General features: G+C 41.5%; 1 protein-coding gene across 1 annotated transcript in view; it reads right to left on the reverse strand.

Annotated features, from left to right (window-relative positions):
• Positions 1–22,213, reverse strand: part of ano2b (anoctamin 2b) — a 99,613-nt gene that overhangs the window by 18,280 nt on the left and 59,120 nt on the right. Inside the window, exons 15-20 of the mRNA XM_075472622.1 lie at positions 18,889–18,963; positions 18,445–18,646; positions 12,957–13,068; positions 11,674–11,731; positions 11,483–11,583; positions 5,894–6,033 (exon numbers count right to left, since the gene is read on the reverse strand). Coding sequence (XP_075328737.1) covers positions 5,894–6,033; positions 11,483–11,583; positions 11,674–11,731; positions 12,957–13,068; positions 18,445–18,646; positions 18,889–18,963 — 688 coding nt within the window. The remainder of the gene's footprint in view (positions 1–5,893; positions 6,034–11,482; positions 11,584–11,673; positions 11,732–12,956; positions 13,069–18,444; positions 18,647–18,888; positions 18,964–22,213) is intronic.

Consider the following 22,213-nt stretch of genomic DNA (forward strand, 5'->3'; position numbering starts at 1 on the left):
AAAAGATCCCCTACCCCACCTTTAACTGCACTGATGTCGGCTCCCGGAGTTTGGCTGGTTTGACGGACAGACAGAAAAAATAACTCAAGCTCATTTGGAGATAACTTTCATGTGATGTACATCAGATACGAGTCAAAACCATTTCTGCTATTTGACAGAATATGAGAGGTCGGTATGTCAGAAAGCAGTCAAACCAATAATACTGGAGTCAAATTTTTTTAAACCGCTACTACGAGACCATCAGATCAACACTCACAAACATCTGTTAGGTTAGGAGTCACAAAGTCTGTCCAGGCTCTGAACAAAATTGTTGGTATCCTTCCATTAAAGAAAGAAAAACCCACAATGGTCACTGAAATAACTTGAAACTGACAAAAGAAACAATAGATAAATGACTGAGAATTAATTTATGAAAATCAGACATTGCTTTAGAATAGTGGTTCAAAATAAACATTAAAAAAATGGTATTTTGGCCCACTCCTCATGAGGAAACTGCTCTAGCTGTCTCAGGCTTGGAATGGCATATTCCAGCTCCTTCCACAGACGTTCAACAGGATTTAAATCAGGGCTCACAGAGGGCCACTTCAGAATAGTCCAATGTTTTGTTCTTAGCCATTCTTGGGTGTTTTTAGCTGTTCGTTTTGGGTCATTATCCTGTTGGAGGACCCATGACCTGCGACTTAGACCAAGCTTTCGGACACTGAGCCGCACATTTTGTTCCAGAATGCCTTGACAGTCTTGAGATTTCTTTGTACCCTGCACAGATTCAAGACGCCCTGGGCCAAATTCAGCAAAGCAGCCCCAGAACATAACCTGTAGCCTCTTCCACGTTTCATAGTAGATACAGCGATCTTCCTTTGTATGCTTCATCTTTGCATCTGTGAACATAGGGCTGAAGTGACTTGCCAAAAAGCTCCAGTTTTGTCTCATCTCTCCAAAGGACATCCTCAGAGAAACGTTGTGGCTTATTAGTATGCATTTTGGCAAATTCCAGTCTGCTTTTTTATGATTTGCTTTTAACAGTGATGTCCTCCGCCGTCCTCTCCCATCAAGTCCACTTTGGCTCGAACAGTGACGGATGGTGCGACCTGACACTGATGTACCTTGACCTTGGAGTTAATCTCAAATCTCTTAGGAAGTCGCTCTGGGCTCTTTGGTTGCCATTCGTATTATCCGTCTCTTCAATTTGTCATCAATTTTCCTCGTCCAGGCAGGTTGGCCACAGTCTCGTAGACCTTAAACTTCTGAATAATATGTGCAACTGTAGTCACAGGAACATCAGGCTGCTTGGAGATGGTCTTATAGCCTTTACCTTCGACATTCTTGTCAGTGATCGTCTTTCTCATCTCCTGAGACAACTCTCTCCTTAGCTGTCTTTGGTCCATGTTCAGTGTGGTACACACCATGTCCCTATGGCCAAATTATTTATCAATCTTTTCTAGGGGCATGATTTTTGTCTGTTTGAAATTATTTCAGTGAGTGGGTTTGTCTTTCTGTAATGGAAGGAAGATAGGAACAATTTTGTCCACTTCTGTGAGTACTCCTTAAACAGAACGCTGCACTTTTTCTCTCCAGTCACATACTGATGAATATAGCAGGGGTAATATGGGGTTTAGTGTCTTGCCAAAGAAAACAAGTGGACGCAAATGGGATGTAACCAACAAGCTTCCCGTTGGAAGATGACCACTCTACCAGCTTAGCCACGGCACCCTACTCCAGATTTGTGTGGAGAATGTGGATTGGTCTTAGGCAGGGATGTCCAAAGTCGGTCCTCGAGGGCCTGATTGAGATGAAATGGATCTCTTCTAAAGATTGTTAAGTTCTGCACAAGCCTGCTATTGATGCATTGATCTGAATCAGGTGTGTTGAAGCAGGGAAACATGTTAAACCTACAGAACAGCGGCCCTCGAGGACCGGATGCATGGGGAATTTCATTCTGAACCTATCATGCTGTCTGTGTTGCTTGCTTGCTTTCTGTAAAATGTGGACAGCAGAGCAAGACTTGAAGTTTGGCTTTTCAGCTGCACACTTCCAAGATATAAAACACAAAAGTCACATTATACGGTCTATGTGTAAGAATATTCTTCAATTTTTCAATTGGCAAAAAAATATTAGAAAGTAGAGCAGATTTCAAAATATAATTCATTGTAACAAGCTGCATTTACATAGCCAACAATCAGACTAAATACCTTTACACCAAGTTGGTATTTTTCGTAGGAATTTTGTCAACTACTAAAAGCTGTATTGCAGAAAAACTTTCTCTGTGAGTCTGAAGTGTTTTGATAAAATGTCCGTTGCCGAAATTCATCATATGGAGAATAATTCCATGGTCCTATCATTTCACCACAGTTAAAACAAAAAAAAGGTCCATTTAATCTGGATTCAAGAGCAGTGAGAATTTCACAGTTGATGAAAGAGATCAGGATCCATCCCAATCGTTTCCAGGTGTATTTCAGTGGATTCCAGTTTGATAACCTGCTGGTTCCTACTAGAATTCCACATTAAAAAGATCACCAATTTCCGGAAATCAATTGATCTTTACACCGGGTGTCATAAAGAGGTATTTGATGCATCTGATGCATGAAAATGCAGAAAAATGAACCAACTCCGAAAACTTTCAATGACAAAAGCTCTGAGGATAGCATAGATACGACTGATATCAATATCGAATGACGGTTCCGATATCGGTGTTCAGAGGCCTTAATAGACCAGCCGCAATAAAATCCCATCATCTAGCCACATCAATCAGAACAGACTGATCCAATCTGTCACAATCTGCATACATTTTCAATACATTTGGCTGCTCTTCCTGTGTTTTTTTATTTTCTTATCAGTCTTTTAAAAATCTTTTTCAAGTATTTTCTAAGTTGTCTCGTGTACGGAAGTGAAAACTCAAAGCAGAGTGACTTCAGTCAGATCGAGCAAATATATGTCCAAATGATTATGATTTTTTAAAAAAGAAACCTGGACTGTAACTATTGAACATACCAAACATTAAGTTTCAGCAGCAAATTTGTTTCTAATGTGAGGATTGCCTCATTTGAAGGCTAATAAAAAGCTCCTAATGTCACAGATGATTCTTCCTACTCAGAATCATTTGAGGAGGGCTTTTATCAGAAAATAATTTAAAGGGGGATTGACCGATTAAACCAAAGTAAATCCAGTGAGAAAAGTGTGCAGAAGGAACGTTTTCTAACATGTTGATTAATGATCAATCCATCTGCCTCCTAAGAATGTGAAAAGGAAACCTGAGAAAGACACTGCAGTTTGCCCGACCGCGGTTTGTGCACGGATCTGATCAGAGCAGTGGAACTTTAGCAGTGTGGGAACGGGGATTTCCAGCAAGCCGGAGACTGACAACTTCACCTCGGGACGCCACGCTCAGACAATGAGCGTCCAGGAAAAAAATACGACAAGAGGGCAGCGAGCGCTAGAGGGCAAGCTTACAATAACCTCGCTATCTGTCTGAGCCGAGGTTGACGGGTTCGGCTACGGCACACAAACACAGACCCATGCACAGCTTTACATGAGCACCACAGCTCACAAGTATACCACACAGGTGCGGGCACGCACTTAAATAAATAAGCACTGAAGTCTATTCCCTTTTTAGAGGCTTAATGTTATCGTTCCAGGTATTTCAGCTATTTCTGTTTCTTACATTTTACATGGCTTCGAGCAGAAAATAACCCGTTTTACTGTTCACACATTTTCACATACAGATGTCTGTCTGTTGCCAAGCTCCCTTTTTTTTTATTTTATAGAACTTCTGGTGCCCTTTGACTCCAGGCAGAACCGAGGAAATGTTCAAAGATGTCAAGCTGTGGAGCCCTGTCAGCTGTCTCCTTGACAAGGCAGCAGGACAACCATCGCTCACTGTTTCTTGTTTCCTTTAAACATTTCTCGAATGGATCAAAGGTCTCCTTTCATACTCTGCGTACAGTTAGGATACTTGATCATTTCTGTCAGCAGCTCTTGTTACTGTAACTGCTACTGAAGCTGATTCTGTTTTCAGCTTTCTGAAATTCAATACAGTTAAAATCAAAAGGAAGCTGTAACCATACCAAGCCATTTCAGTTTTAATGATGTGCTCTCATATCTTACTCACATTTACTTAATCCAGTTTGTTATAACTGTAAGCAAGGAGATGTTATTGCAAAGACAGACTTTCCCATCATTAAAGCAGTAAAATCGGTAAATTTACAGCCTCCAGTTGCTCAGAAGCATTTTGCCAAAGGCTGCTTCCCTTGAATGTTTGACTTCTGTGATGCAGAAGACAGATTTTTTTACATCACAGGATTATTTTCATGTTCTTTTCGTGGGGAAGAAGGAGTTTGTGCTCAACTTTGATCTCACTTTTTAGCCATTTTTAGCAATTTGAGGTCGGTCACTGTCTAGTAAATGATTTGAAGCCTACGGTGAACTGAAAAAGGACTGCAGCAAAGACCCAACATAAATTCAGTTCTGAGCGAACAGATGTTGTTTGCTATGACTGCAGCTGGCATTAACTATAGAAGAAACCAACTTCCAAACCAACAGCTCAGCCCCTCTTTTCCAGCTCTATGTAGTAAATTTCCAGGTATCCCCCCCCCCCCCGGGGGATGACTATGTGTCCTCATTCCTGAAGCCTCCATCCCAGTTTCAATTGTTTGGGACACTAAAAATGGTATTCCTCAAAAATTCCCCTGTATTTAGCACCATCCATTACTCCTTCAGTCCATTCTGACCAGTTTCAAACAGCACAACAGTGTGACGCTCCCAACATTAATTTTTGTGTCTCATCAGACCAGGTTACTTTCTTCCTCCCGACAGGAGAAGCCAAATGTTTTGTTTTTTTCCCTTCCAGTACAGTTTTCATTCTGGCCACTCCTCCATAAAGGCCTGCTCTGGTACGCGCAACAAAAACACATTACATCTGTCCATCTGTACGTCTGTTTGCATTGGCGACCAGTCCAAAATCCCATAAAATCCTTTTTTGTTTGCGTTTAAGTGCCTGAACAATCCAGCTCCAGCTTATCTGTCTGAACTTGTGAAGACGCATGCCCCGCGCCGCTCACTTAGGTCAGCCAATGAGCTCCTGATTGTTGAGCCTGGAATCAGGCTGGCTCGTAGCGCTTTTTTCCTTTTCTTTTTTAGCTCATCATGATATTATTCACGTTTGCGCTGCTTTTTATTTGTATTCAATTCTCTTAAATGTTCTTTAAATTTGTTCGTTGTATTCTCTTTGTGTGTACTGATGCTTGTTCAGCACTTTGGGCGAGGATGTGTTGTGTTTTTAAATGTGCTCTAGAAATAAACTTGACTTTGAAGCGGTTAGGGTTTAAAGTGCTAAACCGCTGACTAAAATCCAAAGTATTTCAAAATAACTTTTCATTTGCTAATTACATGATGGCCTTTTTGAGTAGAAAAACTCAAAAATATGTTTATTCTAAACACACAGCTGAGAATTATTATCCATTAAGGAAAAAGCTTTGCTTTGCAACTTCATAATGAGAGTCTGTTTATATTGTGACTTCTGACTGACACGAACATACTGTGATTTTGTGTATTCCATGTGTGTGTGTGTGTGTGTGTCTGGACTGACTACTGACAGTTAAAAAGCAACAGGATATAAACATAGTTATTTTTTTTGGCTGCAGTATCCATGACCCTGATCTCCTCCCTTACAGATGCTGCGCTCATAAACGACAGAAGCCTCAAATAAGTGTCAGAAGACAGTGTCCAAACACGACTCCAGAACTTCCTGAATCCGAATGCTCTTCACGCTGCATATTTGGCTGTGAGGGCCCGAAGATTATGCAACACAGCTTAGTGATGTTCAGGAGTACTCATCTTAAAAGTATGTTGATGCCTAAGTGGCTGTTTTCTTTTCTCTGCGTGTGAATGCAAGACTCACTCATCTCCATGTATTCTGGCGTGAGGCCCTCGAAGGGAGCCAGGGCGTGGTCCAGGCTCCACTGCTGTGGAGGTCTCTCTTCGTCCTTCTCCTTTGGGGAATCTTTTTCTTTTAAAGTGCGAATCAACTTTTTCAGCTTCCTGTTAAGATGGGGAGAGAGATGGAAAGCATAGTGAAGGCCAAAAAGAAAAACATACCACACAAGTCAAAACTTCAATAACTCCAGAAAGTACGTTGTCTGGCTGCTACGATGAGTCTTTTTGTCCCTCAGACTGCAGTGCAGGTACATGTAAGCATGTAGAAGTGTTTTTCGTGTAAAAACTCGAATCAAAGCGGTTTAATGCATGATTACCTTATATATATCATAATCACATATGGACAAATAATTACAGTGTAAAGTTTATGCAGGGAGCTAATGAATACGGTCACATTCACCAGATGAAACGTTGGTAACAGTTGATATACAGCCAGATCTGGTTGGCTAAATACTAACAGTGAGCGATGACGCTGTGATGGAAAATAAGAAATTTGCAACTGTTCATTCTCGGAATTCAAGCGTGTGACATATTCTTTAAATCAGAGTAGATTCACTTTTACTCCCCTCAGATTGAAACTCAGTATCTTGCAGTCCAATTTGTTTGTCTGAAACCATCGTAACAATGGCAGGAACTTAGTATAAATAACTCTCTTTATCGCTCTTTCCCACACTGTGCCTCCTTCATGGCGCCTTGTGAATTCTTGGCTTGAAAAGACAAGTGTGATCTAATTTACATGACAATTGCCAAGGCCTCTCCCACACATTTTACTTCACGTTCCAAAAAGCTAGTGCGCCAGGTTAGTTTAAAGCACTGAAACGTTTCATCACACTTGTCGTATTCTCATACTTTGAGGTGAATAGGAGGGTTTCAGGTGACGTCACTTCCGTATTTTTCTAAGCGCGGGAACCTAAGTGGTGGGCAACTAGAGCTGGAGCCCATTGAAAACACTGTGTTTTGTCTGCCACTTTTTGCCCAAAATGCCTCAGTTTTGTGCCGTTTTTGGATGTAGCAATCGGTCTAACCGAGAGAAGGGAAAGGGTTACTATCGTGTACCTAAGGTAATCGCCCATAGAGGTGAGAAATGGAAAAAACTCACAGAACAACGCCGCAAAAAGTGGATAGCTAACCTACGTTTACAGACTGGAGGAGCTGAATCTGCAAATGCTCGTGCCTGCGGTGACCACTTCGTCAAAGGTATGTGCGAAATCTAACTGTTTTGTAGTAGTGCAGTAAAGTATTATGTTGTTAAATGCCAAGCAACAGTAATGTAATACGGGCTACGTTTGGGCTTTGTTTTGAAGGCTGCCCCAGCTGGCTTACCAAAACACAAAGCTAAGACACCGTCATCTGTGTTTCATGCGATCTCTGAGAGTGGTTGATCTAAACAAAACAAATTTGTCACGTCGTCACAATCTTCACGTTTCAGTAGTATCCACGAAGTGCTTAAGTGCTAACAGGGCACATTAGCTCCCTAGTACATGACACCAGAATCGCTCTGTCTCTGCCTTGTGCATTAGGCTAACAAAGACACAATGTCAGCATTTGGATATTTGGATCTCGGCATTTTATCAAAACATGAATGCCAACATTCACAGCTCGGCATTCAACAAGTTAAGTTCTGCTTTACTGCCCAGCCCTGCACTACAGACGGCATTTTCCCCTGGGATAATGCACCATAAACAACACAGAAAACAAACTTGCCCTGGCGAACACCAAAACACAATCATTCTGTAGACGTTTTACTCCGAGTTTGCTGATCCATCCGCTGTGGTAATAGTTGTGTGCTTCCAAACTTTTGTGGGCCTTCATCTGTTGCTTGGTGTAGTAAGACGTCTGGAGAACCAGGTAGCTCGTTATGTCCACAGCCTCTATTTTCGGAAAATCGTTCCGGTTTTGCGAAAATTCGGACATTTTCATTAAGTATGGGTCACGCCCAATGTTTTTCTCAACTAACGCAAAATACCTTTCCCTATGTGCCGGCTCCAAACCACTACAATATTCACTCATCTCCATATTCTCCATGTTGTTGCTATGCTGTAGTCAAGCTTCCTGCCCACCAACTGAAATTCGCACGCTCCCCTGATGACGTAACTGAAACCCTTAAATGTTTTCTCACACATCTCCGTTGTTTACTGGTGGGAGGCCTTCAAAGGGAGCCAGGAAATAGCACAGGTTATACTCAATTGAGATATCTATAATCAGTACATTTACACACAGTTGTTCATGAGTTCAACCTCATCATTTAATCGCACCGCTGTCCTTGTCCCAGTGTGCATGCATGGGAAAAAAATTAAGTTATCGACTGAATTATGTCTGACACCCCAACGCCAGGTGGTGATATGTCACCTTTCAGCTTTTCTGTGTGGAGCTTCTTCCAACTGGTCAACAAAACAACTGATAAACTGTTTACCTGGCAGCAAATCGTTACCATGTCCAGCAGTGAAGTGGACAGCTTTAAAGCTCTGTACATTTTATATATAGTTTATATATTATATATATAAACCTAAATGTTTTCACAATTATCATTTATGGTATTCTTTGTAGTGACTAAAGCGTCTAAATCTTCGTGCTGGCATCAGCTGTTATTCCCAGGTCAAAGCCTGGGACGGGAACTGTGCAGCATGTGCAGATCTGAGTGTATTGGTCCAGCTTTTAGAGGTTAGATTTTGTAGGATGTTTACGTGTATCTTTTTTTTTTTTACTTTTTGTATTTTTAAAGATTTAGTTGGGCACTAGAGGCCCTTATTCAACAGTGGAAGGCAAAAGAGGGCAGTGAGCGGGGCACGACGTGCAGCAAATGGTCTCATGGGTCGCAGCTTGAATCCAGGCAGGACAGCTGCGATGAGGACGATATTTTTTTTGTGTTGTAAAAGCGCTGCGTGTTGCACTTGGAAGTCCAAGCAGGCATCTAATGGCCACATGTTTATGAGTTTGTTTCAGAACTTTTCAGCCCCTAATTGGGGTGTATAATATACCTATTTAGGCAATAAGACTGTCCCTCTCTTCACTACTCCATGGTTGTTGTGTGCCAGTCGTTTGTATTGGTCTCAGAATGACGTTGCTGTGAATTTTCCACAGACATGAATTCTCTTGGGAGGATGTGAAGGCACAGCTCACCAGAACACAGCCGTCTGGAGAATACACCTCCCTCGTTTGCACTGTGAAGGGTACAGCTCCTGGGAACCTGCTGTTGTGGGGAAGAGTCCAACCCGAAAGAAGCTTACGCAATATAAAGGATGCTCGGATATTATTGCTACAGCTTACTTCATTTCATAGTCATTTAGTAGTTAATTGATTACTTTGATGCGTGAATAATAATTTAATATCTTACAGTGTATGAGGGACAATTGGTTGAGTATTTGTTGCAGTTTCGTTCCATGTTACAATACTTTTTCTTGTTCTTTAGACATGATGTACTAGCAGAAATGAAAAAAAGCTGATTGAGTTGGCTTACTGAGTAATTGAAGTTTCGATTTAGATGTGACACCAAAACTTTGAGTTCAAGCATCGTCTTATTAATTTGGGTTTTACTTTGAGCTTGTCATGCATTCCAGATATTACATCTTTAGACAGGAGCTTTTAGGGTCAGGCACACTATTCTAAACCAGTGTGCATCTCTCATGCAGGGACTTCCCTCAGACTGCCCATAAAACTGCACACTATGAGGTAGGTGTGTCTGGTCACCTCCCAGGTGTGAAAGCTGTAAAGTGCGAGAAGGGGAAGCGGATCAGTTGGTGTAGATGGTGTTATTGTCCGTGTTGTAGTTCGCTGATCCCTTAAACTAAAATGTTTGATGAGACTCACCTTACAGGCCAGGGGGTCATGCCTTGTTTATAGTATCAATAACAGAGCTGCCTGAGGCCAGAGGCTGTGTGACAGTTGTTATAAACAAGCCTGCTCTTTGGCTTTTGGGATTTGCATAGCTATAAGGTATAATTACAAAAAATTGTTGTCCGGACATGGGAGGAATGTTATTGGAGGGAATCTTGCAGAAGCTTGTAAGTAAGCCAGTGCGTTTCTCAGTGATATTTGCTTGGTATATGAGAAGAAAACAGACCACAGGCTGCTTAGAGATCACAGAAAGAACAGGCCACATGTAGGAATGGGCGATATGGACCAAAAGTCATATCTCAATATATTTAGGTTGAATATCGATATACGATATATATCCCGATATTTTTTCCGCAAAGTGAGAGCTGTGAAATGAAATGCTCAGTCAAAGTCAAAGCCAAATACGAGTAGTTTTATTGAAAACTCACTATAAAATGTAAACATAACTGTATAACACACTGTATAACAAAGCTCCGTAAGGTGCACATCTAAATAAAAAAAATATCTTAAATAAAATTAGCCTATAAAATAAAATAGCTAAATCTTTTTCTGAGGGCAGCATTTATATATAAAGAGATAACAAAGTAAAGTGCTCAGTTTAAGAAAAAACGTTTTTAAACATCAGCTTGAGATTACCCGTTTCTTTTTGTTAACTTAATAGCTTATCTGAACAGTCTCAACCAGTTGCACAAGGTAACTTGTTTGGAGACTGTTTTCAAGCTGTTTTCAATCTCCCAGTCTTGTATGAAGTGAACGGTCACGCTCATATAAGGTTCGCACAGGTTCTGGTTGACCACATATCGCTGGTCAACGCAAAATGGGTGATGTTAGCGAACCGGCCCGCAACGTTCTGTCTATATATATCACTATATATTTGCGGCAATGCTTCTCGTGCAAAATAGTTGCGACTGGGAAGCTCGTATCTCGGGTCCAGCTTTTTAATTAGCTCTTTGAACCCAACCTGTTCCATTGTTGCAACAGGGACCATGTCTTTGGCAATGTGAAAGGACACCGCCTTTGTTATTGCACGCCACTTGTCGCTTTTCTTCTCATACGGCACACAGCGGGAAAATGAAGCTTGCAGTGAGCTTTGTTTTGGGGCTGGAGCTTTGTCAGGTTGGGGACGGCTTGTGCCTGTGGCTGCTGCAGCGCGCAGTTTCGCACACTCTTCATATTGCACTTTGTGCCACGTTTTTAAGTGATTAAAAAAGATTCGTAGTGCTTCCACCACTGGCTGCAATGTGCTAAGGCACTCCCTACATATAGCTTGGTTTTGTTGCTCGTCTGACAATTTGTATCCGAACCATCTCCAAATGATTGAGCCACTGCTTTTTCTTTTACCAACCAAGGGGCTCTCCTCCGTACGCTCCGCAGACGTTGTTGCCTTCTCCATATTTGTTTAAGAGTGTCGGAGTGTCCCTCCCCCTCCCCCCTCTGTGCATGAAAGAGGAGGGGCGGAGCCGGAGTGAGGGAAGCAGTGCAGAGAGCTCCGATCAACAGCTTGCCTGAAGCAAGTATTACAGCGCAAATTTGAACTATATCGATATATGCGATATGGTCTAATTCCATATCTTATTTAAAAATATATCGATATATCTTAAATATCGATATATCGCCCAGCCTTAGCCACATGCGAGCTTATCGTCAGACTGCCTCTTTACTTGCTCTCAAATTCCAGACTTGTGCGATCGCACAAGAATAATAGAAGTAGCCGACTTACGGGATGCCAATTTCAAAAATGTTGTTCTGGATCAGCTGCTTCCCCAGCATGATGATGCTGAGCTGAATGCACAGCTCAATGAGGCAGCCTCCTGGAGCACACTGAGGGAGACAGTTAAATAGTATCGTTATTTGAGCTTTTATTGCTCAGTCAAGTAAAACGAGGCAGATTTCAAAGAAGAAAAAACACACCTCCTCCATTCGATAATCATTAAAGACGTACACATAATTTCCAGGTCGACCAGCAAACCTGCAGCAACAAACACAAGCAACAGGAAAATGTTAAGGAAGTCGTTTTTTTTTTTCTAAAATGATTGTAAATATAGAGTGCATCAGTTTCTGTTAAGCGGTTCAACAAATATGAAGTGATCTTTTGAAAATCTGAAAAAAAAAGATATAACTCAAAGATTTTTCCATTTACTGGTTTGAAGTGAAAACAAAGCCACTTGTTGTTATTCGGTTGAGGTACATGTTTTTTTAACCAAGAACAAACCTCAAGGAAGGATGACAACAACCCCTTTGGGAATATCTGTCATATCTGGGAAGGTGCTAATCATTTTAATCTTTAATCCAGATCAGATCAGAAGTGATTTGTAGAGTTGTTTCCTTTTTCCCTTAATGTGAATCAAATCTTCTTCAAAACAGGCAAAAACCCGAGCAAGCGAGGATATATATATTTTACATAGAATATACCAGTAAGTGGCATCGCGCTGCAGTCAGTATCTGATTACAGAAATCATGGGCTGTAGTGACTTTAAGTATAAATCCATATTGTAGTTTTCTGTTTTCAATGCAAAATACTTATTTTGATTGCTGTTATTATGTTTTGTAAGCAGCAGAATAACCTACATGGTTGGTTTTGTTTTTTAGTACATAAACCTACTTCATTTTATACCTTAAGAATAAAAAGACATTAAAAGGTACCAATTTACTCAATTTACGCAAGTGGCATAGTTGTTCCATTTATTGGATTTTACTATGAACTTCAACCAGAAAGCACATAATTCCTTTTAAGTGACTACATTCATTGGTATTATACAATAAAATGTTTACCATAATAAGTGTGTAGTAAGTGTTTTTAAGTCTCATTCAGGCATTGATTTAAACTCCTGAGTACAAAACATACAAATTAAACTCGATTTCTCATCTGAAGAGCTATCCATGTTTCTGTAGGATTGTGGGCTGTATGATTTCAATTATTTCTCAACCGCAACAATTTATCTTTGCTCATCCATATTAAAGCATATTGTTCACGGCCGGTGGGTTCTGGCTTTTACATGAAATAAACAACAAAGAATAAATAAACAGAATGGAAAACATGAAAAAGAATCAAAGAGCTGAAAAATGAGGTTTTTCTTGGTAAATGAATAACTGTCGTTTTGGAGATACATACTTTTCACAGTAAAGCTATGTCGAATTATGTCAAACGCACACCAACACACAAACATACACGGGCACATGGATGTAGGTCTTACCGTCCCTTGAAGAAAGCCACATAAAAGATTGGAGCGTATGCGTTCATAAACTTGAGTAAAAAGGCTTTCAGGATGAGGCGCTCTTCAAAGTTGGTTTCTGTTTTAGGAATCTCTGAAAAACAGTTGACATGAAAGTGTAAATTTCACGAAGCCAGGGGGGCGCAATGGGGCTACAGAGAAAAGATGAGTTAATGTATATAGTTTGCATTATATATAATGTATATTACAAGTTTTCTATGCTAGTTTCCCATACTGTGTCTCTACACTGTTATCATCTCCTGAGAACACTGTTCTGAGAGAAACTGTTTTAACGCAATCCTTGTGCTGGAAGTAGGTTAGAGTAGGCTACTGGCACTTTTAATTTTTTTATATTGCATACACATAAACACACACACTCCCTCCTCCTCACACTTCTCCCTCCGAATTTTTCAGCTATTTCAGAGGTTGTTAATTTGAATGTAAACGTGGATGAAACCTCTTGGGAGGACTGAAAGGACCGCGGGAGCCTGAAAACATAAAAGTTTTACTGTATCAGGCCCACCAAGACTTTTCTTTCACATATACTGACACATAAAAATGATTATGTTTCAAAAGAAGTCAATAAATAAACTGGGAACACTTGTTTTGTCATAACATTACTTAAACACACCCAAAGGAGACAAATAGTTAACCTACTCTCTTGCTTTCTTTTAACCTCAACTTGGATTCATTTTCAGTGATTGGGTAGCTTAGCATAAATAGCAGAACAGAGGAAACACGCATTTGGTCTACCAGTACCTCCAGCATTAACTGTTTACAATTTTACATCCAATTTATAGTTTCCAACAAAAATTAGTTAGAGAAAACCAAAAGTTTGGATTACAGTATATGGGTTGCGACACTGACAGACAGTGCTACGCTAACTGTTTAGCAAAGCTTAGCTAACTGTTTAGCTGTATCCTACAGCAGCCCTGCGTCATGACAGAATGTAAAATAGCTACGCTGGTCCACAGCAGTTTCACAAGAGCTCCAAAACAGAACAATGAGTAATGACTCTTTTCTTTGCTCTGCTTTGTACACAGATGGAGCTTAAGTTGAAATTTATTAGCAACATGCTCTCCATATACGCTCGCAGGCGATGATGTTCACTTTCCACATCTTGCTCGTGTTCACTTAATAAGAAGAAATAAAAAAGAAGAAATTCTCTGGTTCTTACTAGGTCTGAAAACGAGTTGAATACAACCTCAACAGAACAACAACACATGACATGCTACATTGTGTCATTATTTACTGAACAACTACACCAAAAATGTGGTGAAAAACTTAGCAGGATTAACTTGAAGTAATCATTTTCTGTGTCAGGTTATCAGTCTCTGATTGCAGACATTTGTTCATGCACAGCTCTCTAAAGGTCCCACTACTGTAACGTAGTTACACTAATTCTTAGTTTATTTATTCTTATTTGTCACTTCACTAACTCTCCTGTCATTTCAGATCCTGCCATGCTAATTACATAGACAGTCGTCTGCGGGAACGGCGGAGGGAGAGAGTTCGGTCCGCTACATCCTCTGAACAGATTAATCAGCCATTTCACCCTCTAGTTCGTCCTTCTGAGCAGTGCCATGGTGACGCTTCTACAACCGAACGACAGCGCCGCCTAAGGGAGAACAGGTGTCTGTACTGTGGTCAGGATGGTCATTTCATCTCTTCATGTCCAGTAAAGAGACATGGCTTAGGAGACATAAGCCGCTTTCGGACAGACCGTTCTAAGAACGCAGTTATCAGAACTGTCCTACTCGAATTTCGTTCTGATAACTGTCCTTCTGTTTCAGTCTGCATTCGCACATGAGTCGGGACCTGATAGGGACTGATGTGCCGCGCGCAGCCGTCTGCATCAGTGACGTGTTAGCCGTTTAGCGCCACATTCAACAACAAAACAAAACCCGTAAAAGTAAGGAGAGAAGAAAAAACACCACAAAGAAGCTAACATGGAGGGCAGGGAGGCACCGTGTTCATGGTCTGCATGATGGTGATATTAATCATGGACGATCACATCAGGCGTCTAATATCGAGGCTGGAAGAGCTCACAGAGAGAGTCAGGAAACGATACTTTTTCATTTCATGAAGGAAGAAAGAAAGGAGAGCAGAGCGCTGCAGACAAAGGAGACAACGTGTAAGTTTAACTTAATAAACACCCGCCGGTTCTGTCTGTGTCTTATGAGGAAACATTTCAGCCGTGATAGCATGACATGGGGCGTAGCTACCGACCACCACACACCTCCGTCAGATTCGTTCTATAAGAACTATGAAAAGACCCGACCTCGGAGAAGGAGCTAAATAGTTATAGGAACTAAGGGAGATAGCCCCGAGTTCCTGTATGTCCGAACACGGGAGAAAACGGCCCCGTGGATTAAAAGGTTATTAGAACTGCCAAAGGTTCCTACAGTCCAAAAGCGGCTATAATCCACACATTGACTGGTCTTCAGGAACTATACTGCAGTGGAGTACTCATTGTCATGCTGTTTGTTTGAAGTCTGCCCTGTCATCTGCCTCTGGTTCGACTGTTCCCTCTGAGTTTCCAGACCTGTCAGGAGTTCCTTTGGATTATCTGGATTTGAAGGAGGTTTTTAACAAGGTCCGAGCCACCTCTTTGCCGCCGCATCGCCCGTACAATTGTGCCATTGATCTCCTCCCAGGTACATCCCTCCCAGGGGGCGACTCTTCTCCCTATCAGTTCCTGAGACAAAGGTGATGGAGAGGTACATCAATGACTCCCTGGCGGCAGGAATCATACGACCATCATCGTCTCCCGCTGGAGCAGGATTTTTTTTTGTTAAGAAGAAGGACAAAACCCTACGACCCTGCATTGACTTCAGGGGACTTAATGACATTACCATCAAAAACAGGTATGATGTTCTGCGGGATCTACTCAACGTGTCCGTTTTCGTGTATTTGGATGACATTCTCATTTTTTCCAAGTCCAGGGAGGAGCATGTGGTGCATGTACGTCAAGTCCTCCAGAGGCTCTTGGAGAACCAGTTATTTGTTAAGGCAGAGAAGTGTGAATTTCCTGCTTCAGAGGTGTCTTTTCTCGGTTCTATCATCAACGCTGGCAACATCCGGTTGGACCCGGCCAAGATCAAGGCAGTCACTGACTGGCCAACTCCATCCAGACGCAAGGAGCTTCAACGTTTCCTGGGATTTGCCAATTTCTGCCGAAGGTTCATTTGGAACTACAGTTCAGTGGCAACTTCCCTCACCGCTCTCACTTCTCTCAGCAAGCCCTTCCGGTGGTCATCTGTGGCTGAAGCGGCTTTTGGTGAATTGAAGTCACGCTTCACCTCTGCTCCCATTCTCATCTTTCCATCTTGCCAGTTTATTGTGGAGGTGGATGCCTCGGACACTGGTGTCGGAGCAGTTCTTTCTCAGTGGTCGGCTGAGGACCAGAAGGTTCACCCATGCGCTTTCTTCTCCCGGAAATTCTCTCCAGCGGAGAGAAATTATAATATTGGGAACCGGGAGCTGTTGGCAGTTAAACTTGCACTGGAGGAATGGAGACACTGGTTGGAGGGGGCAGAGCAACCATTTGTGGTTTGGACTGACCAATAAAACCTGGAATACATCCGATCGGCCAAGAGACTTAACTCTCGTCAAGCTAGGTGGGCCCTCTTCTTCAACCCTTTTGACTTCTCTCTCTCATACAGACCAGGTTCTAAAAACATCAAGCCTGATGCCCTGTCCCGTTAGTTCCAGTCAGAGGATTCCCCATCACAGCCTGAAGGTATTCTCTCCCCTGCATGCATCATTGGGGCCGTAACCTGGAAAGTGGAGGATAAGGTAAAACGTTCCCACACAGAACACCCTGCTCCCAGTGCTTGTCCAGAGAACCGATTGTTTGTTCCAGACAGTCTCCGTTCTGAAGTCCTCCAGTGGGGGCATTCGTCTCATCTGGCTTGCCATCCTTGGGTGAGACGCACTCTAGCCCTTCTTCGTCAGCGGTTCTGGTGGTCTTCCATGGAGAAGGACACTAGAGAGTTTGTTGCTGCTTGCCATGTCTGCTCTCAACATAAGAGCTCTCACCAAGCTCCTTCTGGTCTCCTTTATCCTCTGCCAGTCCCTCTCTGTCCCTGGTCTCACGTTTCTTTGGATTTTGTCACCCGCCTACCACCTTCTAACGGTAACTCAGTTATACTCACTGTTGTTGATCATTTTTCTAAGGCTGCTATGCTCATTCCATTACCCAACTTACCCACTGCCAAAGAGACAGCTGAATTTTTGTTGCAACATGTGTTCCGGATACATGGTTTCCCATCTGATGTGGTCTCCGACCGGGGACCACAATTCACCTCTCACTTTTGGTCCGAGTTTTGCAGGATGCTGGGGGCTACTGTCAGTTTGTCATCTGGTTTCCATCCTCAATCCAATGGTCAAGCAGAGCGTATGAATCAAGAAATGGAGACAGCTCTGCGCTGCCTTGCTTCCCGCAATCCCTCGTCCTGGTCTGAGCAGCTCCTGTGGATTGAGTATGCTCATAATACTCTGCCTAGTTCAGCCACTGGTCTTTCACCCTTCCAATGCTCCCGGGGATACCAACCACCACTCTTTCCAGAACCGTGAAGCCAGCATTCCTTCTGTTCAGGCGTACAGCCGACGGTGTCGGCGCACTTGGATGCAGGCCCGCGCCACACTGCTGCGCTCTTCAGACCATTACCAACGATCTGCCAATCATCATCGCAATCCTGCGGGACCTCCCTCTCAAAGTGGACTCCAAGAAGTTGGCCCCTCGTTTTGTGGGTCCCTTCCAGATCTCTAAAATAATAAATCCCGTTGCTGTCCGTCTTCGGCTTCCATCATCCATGAGGATTAACCCCACATTCCATGTTTCAAAGGTCAAACCTGTTAATGAAAGTCCACTTCTGCCTCCCTCCAAACCCCCACCTCCTCCCCGGATCATTGATGGGACACCTGCATACACTGTCAGTCAGCTCATCAAATCCCGGCGACGTGGCAGGGGAGTGCAGTATCTGGTAGACTGGGAGGGTTACGGCCCTGAAGAACGCTCGTGGGTTCCCTCTCGCAGCATCCTAGATCCAACTCTCATCAATGACTTCCACCAGGCTCATCCTGATCAACCGGGTGGGACGGCAAGAGCCGCCCCTAGAGGGGGGGGTTCTGTAACGTAGTTACACTAATTCTTAGTTTATTTATTCTTATTTGTCACTTCACTAACTCTCCTGTCATTTCAGATCCTGCCATGCTAATTACTAATTTCCCTCACCTTGGTTTCCTGTCCACCTCCTCCTCACCTGCAGTTTATTTGCTCATTAGTTCCTCAGTGTATTTATTCTCATCACTTTCACTTATTCCCTGCCAGATTGTCTTGTGTTATTCTTTGCCAAGCTCTCCAGCGTTTTCCAGTCCTGCCTACCTGTTCTGACCCAGTTCTGCCTTTCCTGGATTCCTGATACCTGCCTGCCCCTTGTCGGATTTGTTTGTCGGATTTCTGTACCTAGCTCAGTTAGCCGCAGTGCTACGGTGCCGTAGATCTCATCAAGTATCAGGATAACCACAAGGTTGATGATGACTGCAGTAGCTGTCACCGTCACCCGAACATTGGACTTGATCCCTGGGTCAGGGCTCATCGCTATCAGGGCTGACACCGTGATGCGGTAGATGATTACTCCAAAAACTGCAGCAAATGTCAGCCCAAACTAGAAGAAAACAGAGAGAATGCAGTGAAAATAAATCGCCCTTTACTCAGCCGTATTTGTTAAAGAGTGGCATGCATTGGCAGGAATAAATACTTCAGAGACAACATAGATGTAGGTCAGTCACTTACTGATTCGTGTACAGTAACTGTTTTTCTTTCGAATCAAAGTGCTGTCATCCTTGGATACTGACAAAATGTACGAAGCAAAGTACGGTACTAACCTGATTTTTTTTATGTACTTACCATAAAAAGGATAGAGGAAACATTGATGAAGTATCCAGGGAGACGGTCTTTCCAGGTCAACTTCTCTTCGGCAGCCTAACAGAAAGGATATGGGCAAACAGCAGGGAAAAGAGAAAGAAAGCTCCAAGTTACGCAAACAGCTGCCAATGTTGTTTGACTTTGTTGAAAAGTCTGTCACACAGAACATAAAGCTGCCAAAAGAAAGAGCAGGGGGAAAAAAAGAGTAGAAAGCTAATAAACTTTGTACTAGTGATTATAAAGGTACATCTCTAAATCTGGCATGAAATCCGTGGCCACCCTTCCATTTCCTCTTTTCAAATGATTTGAATGTAGTGAAGAATGAATGGAGAATTGAAGCAGGAACAGAATATCATCTCCTCCATAGAAAATTTGACTAGATCTCAACAGACACACAATGGTTTGTTTTATCGTCGAGGGTGGAAATCTGGAAATGAGCTTGAAGGAAGTATTTTCATTCCATTTAATCTCAAACATCGTGATGATCCCCAGTTGCTGTAATGACACAATCAATAATATTGGGAGCATATTTGTAAGTATTGCTTTTGTACCAAACTCACAAAAGTATCAATAATATGGACAACTGTTGGATTTTTAGTGGGAAATGAGTCCAGGAAAGAATGATATTCCGCTAATTTTGCAGCAACTTAGTTGAAGGAATGCTAAAACGCTTCACTTTAAGACCACCTTGCGTGTTCCATACTCTTGACCTTTCAAATGTACTGGTTTCTATATTTACAAGTAAGTAATTTGAAGAAAATACAAAACTTTGCTTTCACTCAGATAAGAAAACTGATTTGACTTACATTCCATACGGTACTTTCTCAATTATTATCTCAAAGCCAGTATGAGTTTTAGAATTAAGTAACCTACAAACAGAAAGCCTCAGTATGATGAAATGTAAAAAACTACAATTTCTGGTGTAACAACACATGAATCCTAAACTTGTCTTCTTCCATTTAAATTTTTCTATCTATTCAAATGACAGAGAATTAGATGTCACTATGCTAAGCTAGGCTAACATTAGACATAAGACATCTTCTCCTGTGCAAGAAATTTAAATAATATTCCTAAAAGTTGAAAAAGACAGAAATTATACACAGTTTAAACAAAAGATGCTCCAAATCATGATCAAGTACCAGTTCAGTTGTGTTAGCAGTAATCACCACTTTAATCACTACGTGCTGTGGAAGAAGAGTGAATTTCTAAGACTTTTTTCATGAGTCCTCGAACATGCTGACTTTTCCTCAGAATCGGTCATGTTAGCATGTTCTCAGATTCATGTTCTTTGAAAAAGAAAATGGCTAAAAAGCTGATTTATGCATCAAATTAAAGGAAGTGAACGCCATCCAACGCCATGTGACCCCATTCACTCCAGCATTCGTGATTACAGACATATATGGTAATAAACATACATGGACAGTAGCAGAAAAAGAACCTGAGGATTATGGTGACTGTCAGTGCAACAGCACCACCTAGTGAGTATGTTGGCACTATACAACCAGCAACACAAGCTGCATAGAGTCCCACACAGATAAGTATTGGCATCCTCAAATAAATGCAAAATGTGGTCATTAATTATACAGATAAAGATTAAATTAGCAAAATGCTTACCGACAAGTGGAACCTTTGGAATTTTGGTCCCTCTAAAGGAGGAATTTCCCCAAGGATACACTGATAATCAGTTTGAATCATGGGACGTATCATGGTCATTAGTGTATGTTGTGTATTTTTTTTTTTATATTGGTCCCTATTCCTGTTTCTGTCTTTATTTAAAATCAGTCTATCATTTCCCTTTTAATAATTTACATGGAAAGGCTCTTGATTCTTCTTATGTTTTAACAAACTGATTATAAGCCTTCATTAAATATCTTATATTCTGAGTGAAACTGCCATTTTGGCCTTGTGCCCTTACTGTGTCCATACTGCAAAATAGCATGATATCTTTAATATCTTTACAATCTTTTTTTTTTTTTCATCCTTGTTTCTCAAACTTCTCCTAACAATTAACAGCAAGCAAAAAATTTTAATGATTGAAAAGTTTAGATAACCAATACCCATAAAGCAGGGTAAAACTATGAGTATATGAAAAAAAATCATTCCAAAAAGGCATTTAGCGAACAAATTCCAGCATTAAATAGCTTAAAAAAATGAATCAATAAATTAAGAATATGAAAACAAAACAGATTCCATTTAGATACATGTTTATCCTTGCAAAATGAGCCATCTATGAGCTAAGCCATTTTCTTTCATACAAACGTTTTGTAGGCCCTCCATATTTTGTTGAGCTTCCATGATGGTGGTCATTAGAGTCCAACTGACTGACCATCTGTGCTCTTGGAGCATGCAGCATAACTTGGACTTGATTGTTTAGGTATTGACATATTGACAAGATTTGAGGCAATCTGTTGGTTTATGTAGTTATGCTCATTTTTATTAACTGACATTTTATGAATATATCTATAAACAGTGAAACTGAATTGGATTCAGTGGGATTATATTGAGCTGGATTGAATTTGATTATAACATACTGAATATAACTGGATTGTATATATATTATATATACATAAGCATTAATGATATAATTGATGAATTATTGAAATGGACTGAAATCAGGGACCCTGCTGAAATCTTATTGGCCCCAGAAGTGACTTTGTCCAGTCACTGGTTATTTACTGGTATGAGAGACAAACTGGTATTTTGACCAAACATAAATTACTTCATGATGGTGCATTCCATTTTAACTTGGGAGCCGTAATTTACGAGTTCCCAGTTGGAAAAATCTGCTGGAATGGGCCCCACAGTGGGATGCGTTTTCAATTTGTAATACAAATAATAATTAGACTTGTCAATGAGTATAACAATGCGCAAATCCTACTGGTTTTCCTACTTACAAGTGGAATATGATCACCTTGCGTATGATGTCATTCTCAGCTCTGACTTCTGACTTTTGTGGGATGGAAGGCATCCCTGTGACGTACAATTTTGCAGTCCACTGAAATTTCATGATGTGTATGCATATCAGAAATATACGTGGCTTCCTTTTTTTTTTTAAATGTGGTCCCGTACATTGCCGCTCACTTGAAAAAGATCTACGTCCGCCACTCACTGAATTGAATTCTAATTACTTTGTCAGCACTAGTCCTTCAGATTTTGATATCTTCAAAAGGGGGCCATCTGAATCAGGTGAGCTGTCCATCCCCAGGGGGATTAGGCAGGACTGAGACTCTGAGATCAAAGTATGTATTTTCCAGCCAAGGGGATGTGAATTTTTTTAAACTAATTTTCCCCTTATGATTATGAGTCT

The sequence above is a fragment of the Odontesthes bonariensis genome, chromosome 8, assembly GCF_027942865.1.
Source record: "Odontesthes bonariensis isolate fOdoBon6 chromosome 8, fOdoBon6.hap1, whole genome shotgun sequence".
Taxonomy (NCBI): domain Eukaryota; kingdom Metazoa; phylum Chordata; class Actinopteri; order Atheriniformes; family Atherinopsidae; genus Odontesthes; species Odontesthes bonariensis.